Consider the following 18,563-nt stretch of genomic DNA (forward strand, 5'->3'; position numbering starts at 1 on the left):
ATACAACTTTATACTCTTTTAAAATACACTAGATATGTTAGGGATAAGGGATGATGTTTTCTTTCTCTGCAATACCTGTTTGAAAGTTTAATGGATTAGAAGATTAGTTTTAGCATTGAGAAAAAAATACAAAATTTGCCTAATTTCAGGGCCCATCTGTTTCTGTCAGGCATTTCTTAAGGCTTTTTCATTTGGTTTCAAACAGAAAAAATGTTTCATTTTAAAAAATAATTTAGTGAATTACATTAGTCCATATTTTCCACCCTAATTAGTTACAAAGATAATTTCATAAAGATTATCAACTTTGTGTACTCATTTACAGTTACAGCTAAAGATTAATTTCAATTTTACTTGCATTGTAAAACAAGTATTTTATGTTGGAAAAGAACCAAAATAAATTCTTTAAAATGCTGTCAGTTTTTCCCCATGGCAAATGCTCTGTCATACATTTTTCTATCAGAATTAAAAATAGGCCTCCACAGACAGAGGCATTAGGTTCTTAAATACAGTCTTCCCAAAGAACTGTGGTTTACAAATTTGAAGAACACTTAGTTTTAGAAATAATTTTTACAACTGTACCAGAATTTCACAGCTACAATTATATATGAACACATTAAAAATGACTTCACTAAAACAGGATTTAGAAAAATGTGAGTGAAAGTTGGGCCAGAGGCACTGCCACTTAGTGTTGACGTTTACAGTCTGTGTTTTGATAAAGAAGTGAAATGAAGTGTATATATAAATAACTGCTCAGTCCTTTACAAGCCTGTAGATGTGATGCTGTGCTCCATGTTCGCTGTTCGACACTTCAAATACACAAGCCATGCAGAGCAGGGTTTCTTGTGTATCCCTGTTTGTTACAACCTATTTGAAGGGGAAGAAGAGGTAGACAGTATATTACAAACTTGGAAGCACCAGGGCTGTAACAAGAAAGGACTGATTTAAATCAAGACAACCTTTAGATGTGAGTGACTTAAATATGTGTGCCCTTTCTTTGGCAATTTAACCTGGCCTCCATGACTGAGCTCTGGAGCTGAGGTGTGGGGGCTGTAGCTCCTAGTGGAGGGCACTGAGCTCCATTCCACCCTGGCCACTTGACCATGAGCTGCCATCATGTGGTCTTGGCTCAGCATTCCGCAACCTGAGGCCCTGCCAGAAGGCAGCTGAGCAGGTGCACATGGCTCTGTGCTCACAGGCCTACCTGTGCTCACAGCCCTGCCTGTGCTCACAGCCCTACCATGCCCCCAAGTCCTGTGGTGGCAGCTGCAGGGCTTGGCTGAGGTGCCACTGCAAAGCCACAGTGAAAGCAAGCTGGGTAACTGGATGAAACTGGCCTAAAGGCCACTACGTGCACCATTCCTCAGGCTTCAGCTCACCTGTTGGGTGTACCCATTACTGCAGGCTTTCCTGGCCCAACAACTAATTAACACTACTGACGCTTGCAGTATTATAACTGGCATCTCAGTGAGATTGTGTCAGATGAATGGGATGCTTCAAAATTACTGCTTCAGGCATGCTACAAACACCAAATAGAGACTCGCATGAAAAAAGAGAAGTAAGCTGAATTTTTGGAAAAATAACAAAGATGTTTCTTCATGTTCTCAGCCAGCTCAGCCTTTTCATCCTTAGCGTCCATAGTGCACAATTCCAAGAGTATTACTCTGAAGTCAATGGGATGATTTGTTTACTAAGCAACATGACTAAGGGATTTGGAAACTGGTTTTAAATATTACAAATTCAGCAAGGCACACAAAGCCTGAGAGTATTTTAGAAATAGAAAAATAAAAAGGGAGCCCGTACCAATAAAATAGTGAAGTTTTCCAACACACTGTTCATCATGTATTTCTCTGGTAAATGCTTCAGCTTGTGTATGAAGTTGATCATATATTCACACATTGGGGAGCGATTTATTCTGTACACAAATCGGCCATTCTCAAACCTTGCATATTCAGTCTAAAAAAAATAGTAAGAGAACATCTAGAATAAGATAATTCAGAAACAGCAATAAAGTGTATACTCAATCTGTTGTTTTTCTTTCTCTGTGTAGACAGAAAAATGAGAAGGTGGCTCTCAAGACACACAGCCCCCCCAATCCCTACTTGGAAATAGGAGCAAAAGCATTTTTGCTTCAGGTCTCTCCTGCCAGCTGATGTCAGCTGCAGGTTCTCCACCAAAAGGTACCACAGGCAGGGTGGAGGAGGGTCTCCAAACCAACAGAGTTTTACTTAATGTAGTGTCACCATTCACGTGGTGATTTAAAATAAACACAAACATGGCTGGGCAGGAAAATACTCTTTCAGGAAGAATTAGAGGAAGGAAGAAAAAGACAGATGAGAGTAAAGACAAGAGAGAGAAAAGCTGAATTAAAATGAAAGGGAACCAGAGAATCACCCCACACAGCCCATCACAACACCCACCTCTACTTTTTCTACTACTTGCTTTCCAAATGAGCAGACTTTGGTGGAACAGGTGATTGTCATGTTTTCTGAGCTCTCATACTGACTAGTGACGCCGTAAAATGCTCCTGTATCATCTTGAATGTTGCAGTTTAGGTCAGCCTGTTGGGAAAAATTAATAGATATTGAAGATTTTATTTTTCGTTTTGACAGTGTCAGTAGAATAAGCTGCAATTACCTCACGCTTCTTTTCAGAAATAAGCGGGGGGCAATTTTTATGGTGACAACAGCAACAGTCGGTCAGGAAAGTACCTGCCTAATTGTTGCAGTAAAAACCATAGGGAAGTGACAATTTTTCCAAACTTCAAACTACAAACTACAACCCAGTATTTCACTGGGCTACAGGTGATGTTCTTCTCTGGCAGCTCATGAATTCCCTGGAGCAAAGGGTATGATCACCTGTGAGGAGCCTGGCTCCAGAGCCGACTCCTCTGGAGGGAACTGGCCCTGTTGCCTCCAGTGCAACCAAGCCATCCTGCTCCTGGGACACCATCATTGCCATCGCTCACTTCCTTCTATTCCTTTCTTAAAGCAATGAAATCCTCATGGCAAATGGAAACAGCTGCACAACATAGGAATCAATCTCTGATAAGACTCTGTCAAGGCCTATGGCCCTGATTCAGCAAAATACCTGCCTCCATGGAGCTGCATGACACAACTCACAGGCTCCCCATGTGATGTGTGTGCCCTGAGCCCTGCCTGACACACCAGTAAAATACTACTGGAAGTATTTGATGCCTTTTGGTATTTCTCTGCAGCCTCAATAACTGCCCAGCTGCCTTTGACATCTAGCAGCAGAGACTGAGACTTGCAGAATCAAGTGAGGAACAGTGCTACCTTTAATTATTTACATTCAAATCCCAGTCGTGTGCACAGCATGATTAATTTGGCTATAAAGCAACAGCACAGGTCACATGCTGAATCCAGCCTCCCCAGCAGCACTGAAGCTGTTCTGCCACTGTGCTCTTTGTCATCATGAATCCATTTTCAAAAGCCCTCAACTTAAAAGAGCACTAATATGGACACAGGCAGAGTCTCGGGGTATCCACAGCTGGATTTGTTGATTCAGGCATTAGTTCTGCTGACATCTTTGGTGCCCAAGGAGAGAGTGGGCAGGGTTTTCTTTTCATGTGGAAATAGCTGATCAGCTACTGCAGTGTAACATCTAAGAACCGTCTGAATTTTTAACTTATTCTGAGACAAGCATTTTAGCAGAGAAATGCACTTTTGCAGCTGTTTCACTTGCTTGTCTAGCTCTGCTTGTTTTTATTGCTAATATAGAAATGTAACAGAACAGATGCATTCATGTCTACCTTGAGACATTTAAAAATCCTAGTTTACAGGTATGTTTATTTACTAGTTAGTGTGGAACATTTATAATCCTGCCTTCACTATAGTTCAGGTAATTTGTAACTGCTATTTAATTTTTAACTAGGCAACAACTCATTAATTCCACTTAGTGTCTACAGTCCTTACTTGTGGTACAACATTCTGAGGCAATATGCTGATAATGGCACATACTGAGCTAGTTTGTGGTACAGAGAAGACATAGGTCTAAGATTACTTCAGGCTGGCTTTGGTAAATTAATCAGTGGGTAGGTCTCCTGAGGTTTACACACAGTAACACAAACAGCCCTATAGTCACGTATTTTGCATAACAGAAAGAAACCCTATCGCTCTTACACCTTGTTTCTTGCACATGTTTTGCATGAGGTCAGCAGTTAATGTTTAATGTACATCTAAAGCAGTGTGCTCACAGGGAGCTGTAAGAAATTGTTCTGAGCTAATAGTAAATAAGCAATTTGCCACCACAGCTGGCTTGCAATCGGAAGATGGCAAACAGCTAAACATGACCAACTGTAGCAGCCATCAGCCGGGCCACAGCTGCTCCACTGGAATTTCTGGGGAGCAGAGATTTCTGATAAAACAATTGCACTGTTGTAAACAACAACAAGAACAGTAGTAATATCTTAAAAAATGGTTATTCGTGCTGCTACCACAATTAAAATTTTACTATAAAAACTTTTTTTTCCTTTCATATATGGACAAAATATTTAAGAAATCATAACTAAAACACTTCTCACAATTTCATGTTGTCAAAAGGGTCAGCTGCACAGACCTTACATTTCAAGCTGCAGTAGCAACTGCTTATAGAGTTAAAAAATGAGACTAACATTTAATCTGCTGTCTTCTGATTTTGAAGCCCACTGGAAGAAAAAAAATCTAACAGTTGTATTTACATGCTGATATTCAACCTGGAAAAGTAACACATGTGGCCATCTGGCACCCTGTTGATCACTCCCACAGCTCTTCTAACTCTTGCTGAAATCACCAGGAGTCCTGTGTACACAAAAAATACAGGCTGGAGTCCTGATGTTTGAATGAGGAATGTTTGAAATTATCACTCAAATGTTATGATTTACTCTTGTGCAATCAGAACATTGTTACAAAAGTCCCATGATGGTAATATAGATGTGAATTACCTTTATTTGCTCTACTTGCTATTAGATTTAAATTTTTTTTTAGAACAGCACACAATTGAAGTGTTTTAAAGGAAAGACTGAATTTTCCTTTTAAACACCAGTTTGCATGTTCAACTAATTACAAACTGCTGAGAGCTGAAGCTGTAAGAGTCCTCCAAAAAAGTCTAACACCAACATAAAAATCCCAAGAGTTGGCAGTAGCAAATACTCTTAAATGACAGTGTCACCAAAGCCTCTTTTAATACTGAAAGAATTCTGTCTTTTCTCACATAATATAACAGATCTTGCCCCTCAGTCTTGCTTCAGATTTTTTCATTAGAGGCCAAGTACATGAGCAGTGGGAAGGAGTGCACAGCATTGCAAAGAGGGGATTGTCATGAGAAGGGAGTTTTCTGAAGCAGGTGTTGAAAGATTTGCTCCATGCTGAGTTCCTTCAGGAAAGAAGGAACGACTGTCACTTCTGGCAAATACAAAACTTGGGTTAAAAATGATGGTGAGAGACTTGATAATTCTATTGTTCTGGCTTACATAGTAAGGAGTTCATCCACACACACTCCTGAAGGAAAAATTGTATTTTTTAAAACTGACAAAAGTGGGTCACAGTTAAAATTCAGGGGTTGTCCCTCTGCCAAAAGGTTATGAAACTTAAAAAAAAACAAACCAAAACAAAAACCCAAATTAAAAGAAGAAAGCTGTACTAAAAATGGGCACTCCTGTGGCTATAAGAGTTGGAGGTGTAGCTTTGAGCAGGAATAAGGTGATGTGTTACACTGGTATTCAGTTTTAGCAGGCTCCTTACTACAGTATTGATTCCAGTTTTTGTGTCTACATTTTAGAAAGGATGTTGGAAAATTGGAAAGTGTTCAGAAAAGAGTTACAGGAATGATTTCAGGTCTGGAAAACATCCTTTGTAGTGAATGACTAATGAAACTCCATCTACTTACTTTTTCCAAGGGAAGTTTTTCCATGACTTTGTCATAGCCTACAAGTTGCTACATGGGGAAGAGTCTTCTGATAGATTAAATCTTGCAGAAAAGGACATTAAAAGATAGAAAGTTAAAGCTATGCAAAAGCTAAATGAGAAACAAGGCAGAGACTGGTAACCCTGATGGCAATGCGATTTTCACGTGGTGGAATCACCATTACTGGGGATCTTTTTTAACCAAGCTAAATATCCAACTAACAGGGACGCTCTAGTTCAAGTAGGCTTATTGTCCACAGGCAGACATTACTTAGTGAAGTTCACTGCCTATATTACAGAGGAGGTAAAACTAGATAAATATAACAATAGCAAAATTGAAATACAGAGATTTATCTTATTAACCTCAATTAACCCTCTTTGTATAATTTCCTTTTCCAATGATCCCTGTGAAAAATGTGACAACAGTCAAGCTTCTGGAGGGCTGTGCTTGCAGCCTCTCATGCTGCAACCAGCCTTGTCTCATTATTTCCTTGGTACTCTTGTCTCTAGCTGTTCTCTTGCATTTCAGACTCAGATTGCAAGGCTTCCTGGACTGTAAACCACCTTTACCTTCTGTACAGCTTCTCATGCAACTATGCTCTGATCCAGGGCTCCAGGAATTAGGGTTGGTGAGGGCTATTGGAGCAGCTAAGCAACAGCTAAATAACCTTTTGAATGGCTATTTTAAAAATATCAGCATTCTTTCAAATATTATGGCATTTAAAATTGCATGTTATGATCACCTGTGATGACCAAGAGTTCATTTACTCACTGAATTTTAAAATACAAGATCAATACAATCTAGGGAAAAAACCCAACAACTTAAAACCACAAATGGAATATTGTTTTTTTCTACTTTCAAGAGTAAAATTCTAATTTTGATTTATTTCTGAGAGTTGAGATTCATTATTAGGTGAATGCATTTGGAGGCATGAGAGGCACTCAGCTTTCTGGCACCCTAACTACAGTAGTTGTGTAAGGACATGATTAATTCATTAATAAAGCATAGCTTGACAATGGGTAACACTGAAAACATTACATATTAAAAGCACCAAGCTTTTCACATGCTGCACTGAGAAGCCTCTGCCCATGTGCCAGAGCAAACACCAAAACAGAGGTGGCTGCAACCAAAATAGAGGGTAAAAATATAAATTAATTATTCTTCACATTCACTTCAGAATAGCTCTCAGGCTCTCTGCTAAAGGCAGGGGGCAGAGGGTAGAGCGTTTGTGTAATAATAACAGCTTTGGCTAACAAAAAAGCAACTCCAGCAAAAATTGCTGAGAAGAGTCTGAATCCTTCCTGCTGAGAAGGAAAACAGCACCTACTGGAAACAGTGGGATTTGGGGAGGGCCAGAACAATTTACACTGGCATTCAGTAGTTAACATTAAGCACATAAGGTCACTTATTAACAACACATAGGTTTTAACAACTGCTGACTGCAGGGAGGTGTGTTACTCATATGACTGCATCATCCCTCCCCTCCTCCTCTCCAAAGCGTGATCAAAGAGCAGAGATTCCAAATGGTGAAGCAATTTTTTCCAACAGGAGCATCTGGGTCATTGGCACGTTTCACTGCGCGTTGTGCCGCAGCTCAGGAATTGCATCCAGGTCTGCCACATGGTTGGGCTGGTGATGGACAGGCCAAGCTGCTCCAGCTTCCCAGCTGCTCTGGCCCTTCCACTCATTATCCCGCCTCCAGCGCTAATGCCCTTGCAGCGATTTGTGAAGGGGTCCTCCACAAGCACCACGTGAGCTCCCTGTGCCCAGAGGGTTGCGATGGGGAAAAGAAAATGGATTGCTGTTCTCTTCCATATCTCATTTGTTTTGCATACATTTGCATGCTGGCCATAGACCCATTCACATCACGGATCCCATTTGTCAGTTGCAGATGATCTGCCAGTCAGAGCTGGCGGGTGTACGTGTGTGTGGAGGGAAACCCCAGATTCTAGGCTGTGCAATATAAATCCCAAAAATAGAAATTAAAAAAAAACCAACAAAACTAAAAATAAGGCAGTAGCCACAATTGTGCGAGTGTGAATGAAGGGCACAAAGAATCTCTGCACCTTTTAAGACGGCTGGAGGCACATGAGGATACATTCAGGAGGGGGTGGGAGGAGACCACAGGCACAAGCCATTTCTGAACACTGATTACATGGGTAAATTGTTTGTTCCAGTGTATCACAAAGAGAAGGAGCATTATTTTTCATGCCACAGCTGTTTTGAATAAGAATAGGAATAAACTTAACCATCCTCCTCATGTTACTTACCACTAATTATGGCATATATTTACATCTATAAAACAGTGAAATTTTGGGGGACATAATTTAATGCCCCTTTATTGTGTAGATTCCTTTATTTCTACCCCACATTTGAATTTCAAAAATGTTTAGGACTTCAAAGCATCTTTAAAAGCTTGCCCTAATTATAATATGCATTACTTTCTAAAACTCCTAGTTTGCATTGCAGATTCCTACAAATAGAGGCATTCATTTTAAACATCAGTTAATATCATCCATGCATCTTCAGATGAGTTTGGGTCTTTATTTCAGAGTTGCACTGAGCTCTGACTAAGCTTTCCTCAGCTTGAAGAATAGTTCAAGCTACTGCAAACATTAAAAATTAAGCCAGTGTATCAGATTAGTAAAAAGCCTGACAGCTCACTATTAATTTATATCAGCTGTTTTTTTTTCCTTCTGCCACTAGTTAGAAAACATCCCTCCTCCTTTCAGATATATTTGCTTCCCATAACTGCTCCTCCAGCGGAAGAAGTCAGAGTTTTGGCTTGGCACAGAGTGTCTGGCAATGCCAGAGACACAAAACCCATGGCCACATTATTGCAAGGTGGGTTTACACCAGCACTAAGGACCCCAAGAGAGGCACAGACCCACTGCATGATACTGTAGGTTATGCAGAGAAGTCAAACCAAGAAAGAATCCCCGTCTCAGGATCACTAGCTAAACCAGACGATTTTGTCCAGGGGACAGGAACGCACTGCACTGCTGAATTAATGTCAAAGGTGGTCCTAGTAGTGAAAAACATTTGCCAGATGAACTAGCTCTAGACAGGAGCAAGTGACAGAACTAGCAAAGCTAGCAAGGGCAGAAAGGGAGATAATGTGTTGTGCCTTCCTGAAGCAATTTCCTTGCCAGAGTCAATGGAGATGTATGTGCTTGTAATAGAAGAGTAAAAAGGAAGGTATTGGAGATATGCCTGAGAGATACTGGATTCAAAAGGGAGGTGGTGTGAGTGGGACAAACACACTGCCAACTTTCTGCAAGAGAAAGTGGAGACCCAGGCGTGGCAGAGAGCTGGGTAGTCACCACCAGGGACCAAGAAGGCAAGGCCAGCAATGTTTTAGGCAGACATTTTGGGGTGAAGTTGGAGGTCTGATCTATAATTTAGTTCTAATTATTTCAGGAGGCCCAAGTGTATTATTTACTATTAGATAATTGAAGAGTAGTGAGTAGTCAGCGGGATAGCATTAGGTATCAATATGAGTAAAACTTCAACCAATAAAAGAAATTGCTAGAGGCAACATGTGTTGACTTAGCTTTTAGACAGGTTAATCAGAACTTCAAAGACCTGAGCACTTTGGGGCTTTTCTCAAGTCACAAAAAGAGTTCAAGTACAAACTCATCAGCAGGTATGTTGACCTTACTCAGATTAAGGATAGATGATATGAATCATAACTGATTGTTTTATGTAGATTTGGCTCATTTTGTTAATGACTAAGGTAACAGAAGCAGGATTGTGCACTCAACCTGCATCCAGGGAAAGGTTCCACCTGCGGATATTCTGCAGCCTTGTTGGAATTCCTCATTACTATTCTAGCAACAAACTTTTATATTCATCTGAAAGTTTTTTTTTTTTTAATTTTATATCTCTGTAATCTCCAGTTTCATATCATTGTCACACAGATTTCCTGTGCCATATCATTACTATGTTGTCCCTTATTTATTAATTGTGCTCAGTGCAAAACATACCAAGTAAAGATCCTTCTATTACTGTAAAAGCCTGTCTCTGGGGTGACTTCCTTGAACTCTCTGATTCTCTGTGGCTACCTGGGAATAAGCAGCAGAAAAGAGTTTCTGCATTCAAGGTCTAAGATAAGGAGATGGAAATCACTTTGCAGGGCTGTAAGTTTGGTTGTTTGAGGTACTGTAAAAGGAGAAGCCTCTTCCTTATACCTCCTGCACTGCTAGGTAGGAAGAGGTGCAAAAGTGCGATGTCCACACGTGTTATTGGGACTGAGGCTGGAAGCTCATCTATTCCCAGCATCAGGCTGTACTTCACAGGAGATAGAATCTGTACAAACCCATAAACCTCTGCAAAGCAAAGCAACATTTGGCTTTGTACTCCATACCTGTGATGCTTTGCAAAGTCAGCTCCACAATTACCAAATGTCTTCTTGCAAGATCTCAGACCTTTCCCTCCCACTTTTTGTAATCAAACCTTCTCTATTCCAGGGAAAACCACACTGCTGAGAAGCCTCAAGCAGAACTAGATGGGAAAGAGCAAGAGGAATACTCTTTCCAGCCACCAGAGCTAAGCTGCTTTCTGCCTTAATCATCCTCAAAGCAAGTGCTTGTCTCTGGTATTCCAGTTTCCTATCCTTTCTTTCCACACTAGATTTAATGTCTAGACAAAATACCCATTTTTCTGCCTCCAGCAACATGATGACTTCTCTTTAAATGTGTTTACAGGCTCACCATCCCTTCTGGCATCAAATCCTCACCTTCACTTTCAAGCTTCCACATGCCACAACACCTGCCTGCTTTCCTCCCCCGAGTTCCCTTGACTCCTTTCACTCCTAGTCCCTGGTTTTCTTTTGTTGATTCTCCTTGCAGTGCTTTTTTGTACTTTTTTGCCCAACACAAACTCATAATCTTCTTTTACTCACATTAAAATAAAATTCCACCAAAATATGGACTGTCACAGGACACTGATTCTGGGGTGCACTTAGTAGCGTACAGCGCTAAGCAGACTATTGATGGTTAAATGATGATAAAGAGAGAACACAACAGAAAGGATGAGATGGGGGAAACGGTTATAGAAAGGGTGAGAGAGAGTATTGTAAGCAAGCAATAAGCTGACAACATGAACAGAACCTAGAAAAAGTTGAACTTTCAGAGTAGGAGAAGGTAATGAGTAATAAGGAGAGAGTGGATAATGATTCAGAAGTGGATACTGAATTTAGAAAAGAAGAACAAGAATACAAAAGTTAATCTATTTTCATATTAATAAACTTGAAATTATTAATAGGGTCCAAAATATTGTCTGCAACCTTTTCCAGCTTTACACTGGTAATATGGGACTGTTTAGAACAGTTTCTCAACACTCCATATAAAAATGGGAACAACGCCCTTTTTTTCTGAAGAAATGTCCTATTGGTGTGAAATAAATTAAAGCTAGTGAGCTGACAGTTTAGGATATAATTCTCACAACTAATTACACAGTCATCTTATGTTTTTTCTACCCATATTTCTAGCTGAGGAGCACTGGTGTGAAGATTATTCCTAGAAGGGCATTCATCGTGACTCTTGCTACATCCAAACACTGCCCCTGGCACTTCCCTCTGCCTCATTCACCCAATGAGAGAGAAAATCCACTGACCTGTTTGAAGGTCATGGTTCAGCAAGGCATTCTCACCATATTTTAAATGTAGAACTCAGAAGGATGTTAGCACTGTATGTTTTTTTCTAATCTCTACATTAATACAACACAAAATTGCATTAAAACACCATTATGTTGGAAGGCAGTGAGGTTAGGAAATGTTGGATTGAAGTTGCCTGCACATCCTGACTGCTGAACTGCATCATGATACAATCTTTAGCTACATGACTGCACACTCATCCTCTGAACACCCATTTCATTGTCATTATTTGGTGTAGCCAAGCCCCTGTTTCCTGCATGCCACTTAAAACAAGCTGAACACAGAATTACCAATTTTGCAAAGGTTTTCCTCATGGCATTATCTTGATACTTTAAAAACAGGCATGAGTTGGATTTCTTAGTGACCAACTGAGGTGGAGGGACAGTATCACCCCCATGTTACAGCTGGGGAACTGAGGTAAGAGTGTTAGAGATGTGTGTGGCTCATAGATCAAGCAGAGAAGGCTGGCAGTTGAGTTTTCAAAGTCATGGGAACAACACAGACCTTAGTGATCCAAAGCAGATCTCTACTAACTTTAGATGCAACTTTGAATATTAAGCACACCCAGCAAAGCAGAACACACACTACACATGCACCAATGACCGTATCACAAACCCCTGCTGCTTCTATGTCTAATATAAAGTCTGAGGCTTGTCATTCTCTGTGGCAACTGCCAACAGGCAAGTGAGGTGACACTCATTTTGCCAGCAGGTTTCACAAGCATAATATATTATGGGAAGTTATTGGTGAGATGACGGTCCTCCGTTCAAGCCCAAATTTTGCAAAGAAACGTATTTAGTGGTGACAGGCCCTTGGCCTCCAAGCTCTATTCCTCTGCAGCCAGATTTCTTCTGCCTTTACACTTGTCCTGTTCCCACCTCTTACATACCTGCCTCTGCTGTGTGCCTGCAGCCTTATGTTTGCCCACAAGGTCCTTATCCCAGATTTTCCTTCTTCCCTCTGCCTTCCTCTTTCTGACCTTCCATTCTCACCTGCCTTTTACAGGTTTCTAGTACCTGCTGTGTTTCAGCTCCCAGTTCTCTGCTTTCTCCTGCTCCTGTCTTTGTTCAGACAGCCCTCAAATGCTTGGTCTACAGCTCCCAAGCCCAGCTTTAAGCCCCATGAATTACTCAATGGATTTCTTCTGCAGTCCAGTACAGTTCCTGCTCGGTGGTTTATCCCTTCTACACCCACATTTGAGAAAAAAGCCTCCCTCATTCCCAGTTTCCAGTTGCAAATCTGGTGCGACAGAAACTCTTGGCAAGATATGGTCTGGGATATGTACAAGGTGGAATATTTCAGGTCACACAGATAAACTTTAATTGAAAGCAATAAACACCAGGAAATCTGATAATAAGTGGTGATTCCAGATCAATCTTTTCTAGTTTCAGCATCAACTTGTCCACCCTGTAATCAGACCCTGAGTATGCCCCTTCACCTGTGTTTTAAAGGACAAATTTTAAATGTGTAGATGATAACCATTGCTATGAAAAGGAGTATTGCACAAAAAAACACCACAACAAAGTAATGAAAAAGCTTTGGTGTAAGCATAAGGTCCAGCCTGGAGATTTGATGATCCTTTTGGATGAACCTATAGCATCACCAACATGAGATTTTGTACAGAAAGTAAGAAAAGTCTGCTCTATTAATGAAATGTATCAAAACTAGATCAATTTACAATATCTCAGCCTTCCACTCAGATTCTTTTTCCACTATTGCTCTCTGCTGATAAGAACAGATGTAACTTTTGGAGCAGAGTCCCACAGCTGACTAACAACAAGGCAAGGGGAAAGCAGATGTGCTCTGGCAACCAATGTTTAAGAAAAACCCCAGAACACTCCCTGGCTCACAGTCATCCTGCTGCATACTGGGTTCAAATCCTGCTTGGTCCTATCTGCATAAGTGTGGACTGATTGTAGGACTGATAGTTGTACTATTTGCATTTGGCAGGAGTTCAACCCTTTCTGAACCACCACAAAGCAGTCTCCACGCCTGTGCTCCCCCGTTTTCCCTTGGACCACTAGATGGCAGCTCCCCATTTGCAACCGAGGGCTCTGGGGCTCTCCTTACCTGTTGGCTCCTGCCCAGCAGCTGTGTCAAGCACAGCTGGGGCAGGCATCTGCCTTTGCATGTTCCCTGCAACACAGACTTCTTGTGGAGCTGTCAACAAGAGTGGCTCTGGGCCAGCGTCCTACCTGGAGGATATACAGCTTCGCACTTCTAAATGATGACAGAAGAAATTTTCACAAGCAACCCGAAGGGTGCTAAATACTACACACAGGCCTTATCAACAAGAGAGGTTCTCCATTGTCAGGTCTTACTCACCCAGAATTTTACGAGGAAGAAAGCGTTTTGGGGCCCCTTCCCAAACAGTTCCTTTAGACCGCCCTTCTTTTCAGGAAATTTGTCATAGATCTGACGAATGTCCACTGATTCAAGCAGCGGGTCACTGTAAGAATGGTTAGCGTGTCCAATGTGCACGAAGAGGTGTTTATTGTACTGCAAGAAAGGAAGAGGAAAGTCAGTACTGTACAAAAAGAACAGAGGTTTATTAAGGCACAGGTCTGCCTGTGCTCCTGCAGAGGGTAGCGCGCTTGGACGGATTAAATGACTCCCACATTACTCCTGGGACTGGGATTTTCTGCAGTATGACTTCCATGAACAGCTTAGTGATTGCACTGGAGCCCCTTGTGAGCAAGGGTCAACATCAAAAAACCTGTGTCCCTACTGCCAACCACAAAACATGGTCATCTTCAAGGGAGCAATTTACACTGCAAGACCCAGCAGCAGCACGGGGACAAGGAGCCCTTGGCAGAGTACAGCAAGATGCATATGCTCACCAGGAAAGCCTATTTGTGCCTCTTTGAACTATGCCTTTTAATGTCACGTGTCCTCAGAGCCTGAACTTCTACTAGTGCCACACAGCCCACACATACACACCTCCTGCTTGTCTATTAAAAAACCTCAGACTCTATCAATAGCATATCCTAGTGTCCCTTAACTAAAAGGAATAGAAGGGATTGTCTTTTAACTCAGAATGACAATAAAGAGAAGGCCAGTTACTCTGTGTTGCTGTTACTATAGAAGTGGTTCTCATTGTTTGTCCTCCAGTGTTTTGACCCATGTAGTATTAAAGAACTTTCACCACTTTCACCACTTCCCTCAGGAGCCAGTTTAGCTCTATAGATGACCACGTCTGCCAAAAGACGTTCAAGCTTCAATTTTCTATTTCTTAACTTCATTCCATCACACCTCATTATAATCACAGGAAACACCTCAGCAACCTCTTTCTGCCTGGGGGAAATCCTTGGTTCTGTGAAGTCCACAGCAGCCCCTACTGAGTCCAATATGGCCTTTGAGGGACTGCTGTTTCTCCAGGATGAAAGCAACTTCCAGCACGTGAAATGAAAGTGGAAGGACAAGCCCAAAGACCCTCCACTACTCCAGCAGCAGCTCACAGTGTTGTCTGAGCAGCCTGAAAGAGCTAGAGAGTGACAGAATTAAACACTGGAGTTTTTAACCATGCAGATCACAAAACCTTTTGCTAACTCAATTAAAGGAAAGCTGATATGCAGTCAATGAACACTAGGAAACCCTGTCATATCGAACAGATGCTGTCTATAAGGGGCAATTCCCAAAAGCTGAGCACAAATAAAATATTTAAAACCCCAAAGCAGACCTCATTTAAGCTCTTTTGTTTACAATATACCTGACGAATGAACAAATTGAAATGACAAATCTAAATTAATCAGACATCCACTTAGAGCCTTCCTTGGGTGTAAGTGGAGTTTTCCCTAGCAGATGTCCAAAACTCTGGGGAAAAGGAAATGGACTGGCTAGATTTCTGCACTTAGGAAATTAAACTGAAATCTATTTTTAAATAATCTAGCACAGCAAAATATGAATTTAGAATCAGAGAACACTCATCTGGGTATAGGGCCAAAAGTGAAATATGTTCCATGCTTTTTCAGGCTTCTACTTTTTTTTTTTTTTTTTTTAAATTTTGTGGAAGGAAAAAGGAAAGTGTAACACTTTATTAAGTTGTTTGCACATGCAAATCCAAGTCTGAGAGCACTCGTTCCATGGATTTTCCTTGCAGTCTTTCAAAATAATGCTACCCCAACTTCTTCTGTGCACAAGTGGAAAACTTGCCCAGCCTTTAGTTAGTGTATGTGGAGCCCAAAAGAGGCAGAGCTGATCCAAAGAGGCTGTTTCTGTGTTGAAGAGGAAAATAGGCATGGCAGAGAAATAAATGGCTGGTGGGGAGCCCCATGCATGTGAGCAGGAGTGACTGTGCCCATGGCTGGTGCCAGCGAGTCCTCCCCCAGCACTGGCCGGGCCTGCACACTGATCATTTATTTACACACAATGCAGGAAACCACTGCCCTGCTTGGCAGCCATGAGTGATGACCAGAACAGTGTCCACGGTCAGATTTAGCATGTTGTTTTGCACAGCAGTGGCAGAAGTGGACTAAGGAGACATTTCCACATGACACAACAAAAAATGCAAAAATAATATGAGAAAGCACCACGGCTCCAGCTTCTGGGTTGTTGGTTTGGGTATTTTTTTGACACTGTTGCCACATATTTAGCTTGCAGTACTACGGGTAAATAACTGAAGGTCATGCTGAACATTTCTTACATATCTTGCTGCTAACTGAAAAACTCAGATCTCAGTAAAATGTATCAGCACCCTATACCCCTGGGAACTGCCAGGAATGCAAGAAAGGGACCCTGGAAACCTGCTCCTGTTGCTTTCCTAAGCTACCAGGGTGGAAGTGCAGGAGGACGGGGCATAGGCCAGGTCACCAAAAGTGGCTACATGATCAGGTGAGCATCTCTATTTTTGAAGCAGAATGATGAGAACACCCCAGCAGAGGTAAGCACTTCGGCCTCCTCTAAAAAACTAAACTAAAACATCTCCCCTTCCCCCAGCACTCCTGTAGCCTTCCTAGCAGTGTCCAGCAGTTGTGCATTGCCTGGGGATGTGCCCCAAAGCATCTCTCTGCTCCCTTTTGTTCAGATAAGGGCTCGAAAATCCAACCCCACCATTAGCGACCATTAGTATTCTTTATTTTGGGATTTTCCTCTTAGTCCTCTCTGCTGGACTTGTTCCACATTGTACAAATGACCACATTTTTATAGGAATGAAACTGAGGGCTAACACTTTCCTGTGCCCAGGAAAGTGTCCTCCCCAAAAGGGGGGGTCTCTCTCCCAGGCCCAAAGGTGGCTGTGGAGTGAAGGAGGAAGGGAGATTTGCATTTTACAGTCTGGCAACTGCAAATTCCCAAGACAATTCACACTCTGTACCTTACTGTGCAAACCAGGAAAATATACATATTGGTCAGTATCCAAACTTCAGTAAAAGCAAACACATTTATAGGAACATGGAACATGAAATCTTATAACTGTTTAAATATAAAAGCAACGTTCAAGGCAGCTGTAAAGCTACCACAGTTGTCTGCAGAGCTCGCCAAAGTACCAGATGCTGCTGCAGCAAAATTTCTGAGTGGTACAGCAGGACAGATGGTATGACATCACCTGACAATACATTCTTAGGACAGAAATGTTTATTTTGATATTGCAATGTGTGATTGTTTTCTCCTTATGTTGTTGCAATTCCTATGCTAAGTACAATCATTACTAACCTAATTAGATATGGCATATTTCTATGAACAAGTGATAATACCATATTTGAGGCAGGGTAAATGGATACTGAAATTATCCCTTTTTAATACAAACATATTCCACAACTGGAATTTATGCATAGATGAAAGCAAAGAAGCTAAGTTTTATGCCTGTATATCAGTAGTGTCTGAAAAGCTTAAAAACATCCTCATTATATTGAGGATTCACTGTTAATTTAGATTGAGTATTCCAGAGTTACTGAAATACATTAGGTGCTGAGGAATTTACTTATGCTACAGCATGAAAAGGATTTGCATCCAGCACTGGGATAATAATGTGCTTTAAATGCTGTAAACCATCATAGGTCAAATCCTGTATTTTCTGAGGATAAAAACTACATAAAAATACAAAGAACACTTTCAGCTACGTCTTCAGCATCTGCATTACACAACATGCCCTGGAGATGGCCGCCTCTTACTGAGCTCCTTTCCTTAAAAACTATTCTAAGTATCCAAAGAATGCAGTAAAGCCATGAAATATGACTGTTGTCAAATAAGACCACAAGAAAAATTATAATCCACTTAGGAATTTCAAAGAACCAAGACAAATTGCCAATGGCAGGGGATGCAAGCATTTAAGCTGGTGCAGAACAAAGACAAATCACCTACATTTGTTTTATCAGCCAGTATATGTATTTGTAACAGCTCCTCACCAATTTTGCACTTATAATCTGAGGCAACAGTCTTTCCGGTCCATGAAATGCAGAGTAGCAAATTGCTACAGCTCTCTCTGCCACATTCTTGTGCTTCCCCACACCTGTGGAGCCAACACCAAGTCTTAACAAGCTTGTATGGGACCAAATTTTTTATTAAACAGTAGTGGCCAAGATGCAGATGGCAGGGAAAACAACTGTCTTAAGCTCATGGTGCAGGCAAGATGGGCACATAAAGCTACTGGGGAACCTGCTGCCTAACTGCTTCTGCCCATTGGGGCAGCTTCTTGGCCCTGTTTGGACCCAAATATATTCTGTGCTGAAGGTCACAAGGACTGCCACCACAGCTCAGAGGGACAGGTGAGTGGGAGGCAGGTGGGGCAGCCTGAGCTTTCACTGAAAGGAGAGAAAACAGCACTGCTCAAGTGCCTGTCACTGTGCAGTGATTCCGTCTGTATCTCCAGAGACCAGTCCAATCCATGTTTTCAAAATGTCCCTCTGCTTGTGCAGCAGCTGTGCTTTTGGAGGAAAAAGGAGCCAGGTGAGCTGGACTGATTCAGAAACAAGCACTAGTCTGTGTGTGGCTCTAACCTGTTCTCCTTCCCAGCCTCAGCTCTGCTGTCTCACTCTATCTTGTAAATCTGACAATCTTTATTTTCCTGCTG

At 41.5% G+C, this 18,563-nt stretch overlaps 1 protein-coding gene across 1 annotated transcript in view; it reads right to left on the reverse strand.

Moving 5' to 3' along the window:
* Positions 1–274: 274 nt before the first annotated feature.
* Positions 275–18,563, reverse strand: part of TEAD1 (TEA domain family member 1 (SV40 transcriptional enhancer factor)) — a 101,405-nt gene continuing 83,116 nt past the window's right edge. The window contains exons 10-13 of the mRNA XM_009994261.1: positions 13,883–14,056; positions 2,418–2,558; positions 1,801–1,953; positions 275–864 (exon numbers count right to left, since the gene is read on the reverse strand). Coding sequence (XP_009992563.1) covers positions 751–864; positions 1,801–1,953; positions 2,418–2,558; positions 13,883–14,056 — 582 coding nt within the window. The 3' untranslated portion in view covers positions 275–750. The remainder of the gene's footprint in view (positions 865–1,800; positions 1,954–2,417; positions 2,559–13,882; positions 14,057–18,563) is intronic.

Source organism: Chaetura pelagica, unplaced genomic scaffold (assembly GCF_000747805.2).
Source record: "Chaetura pelagica isolate M959 unplaced genomic scaffold, ChaPel_1.0 scaffold153, whole genome shotgun sequence".
Classification (NCBI taxonomy): Eukaryota; Metazoa; Chordata; class Aves; order Apodiformes; family Apodidae; genus Chaetura; species Chaetura pelagica.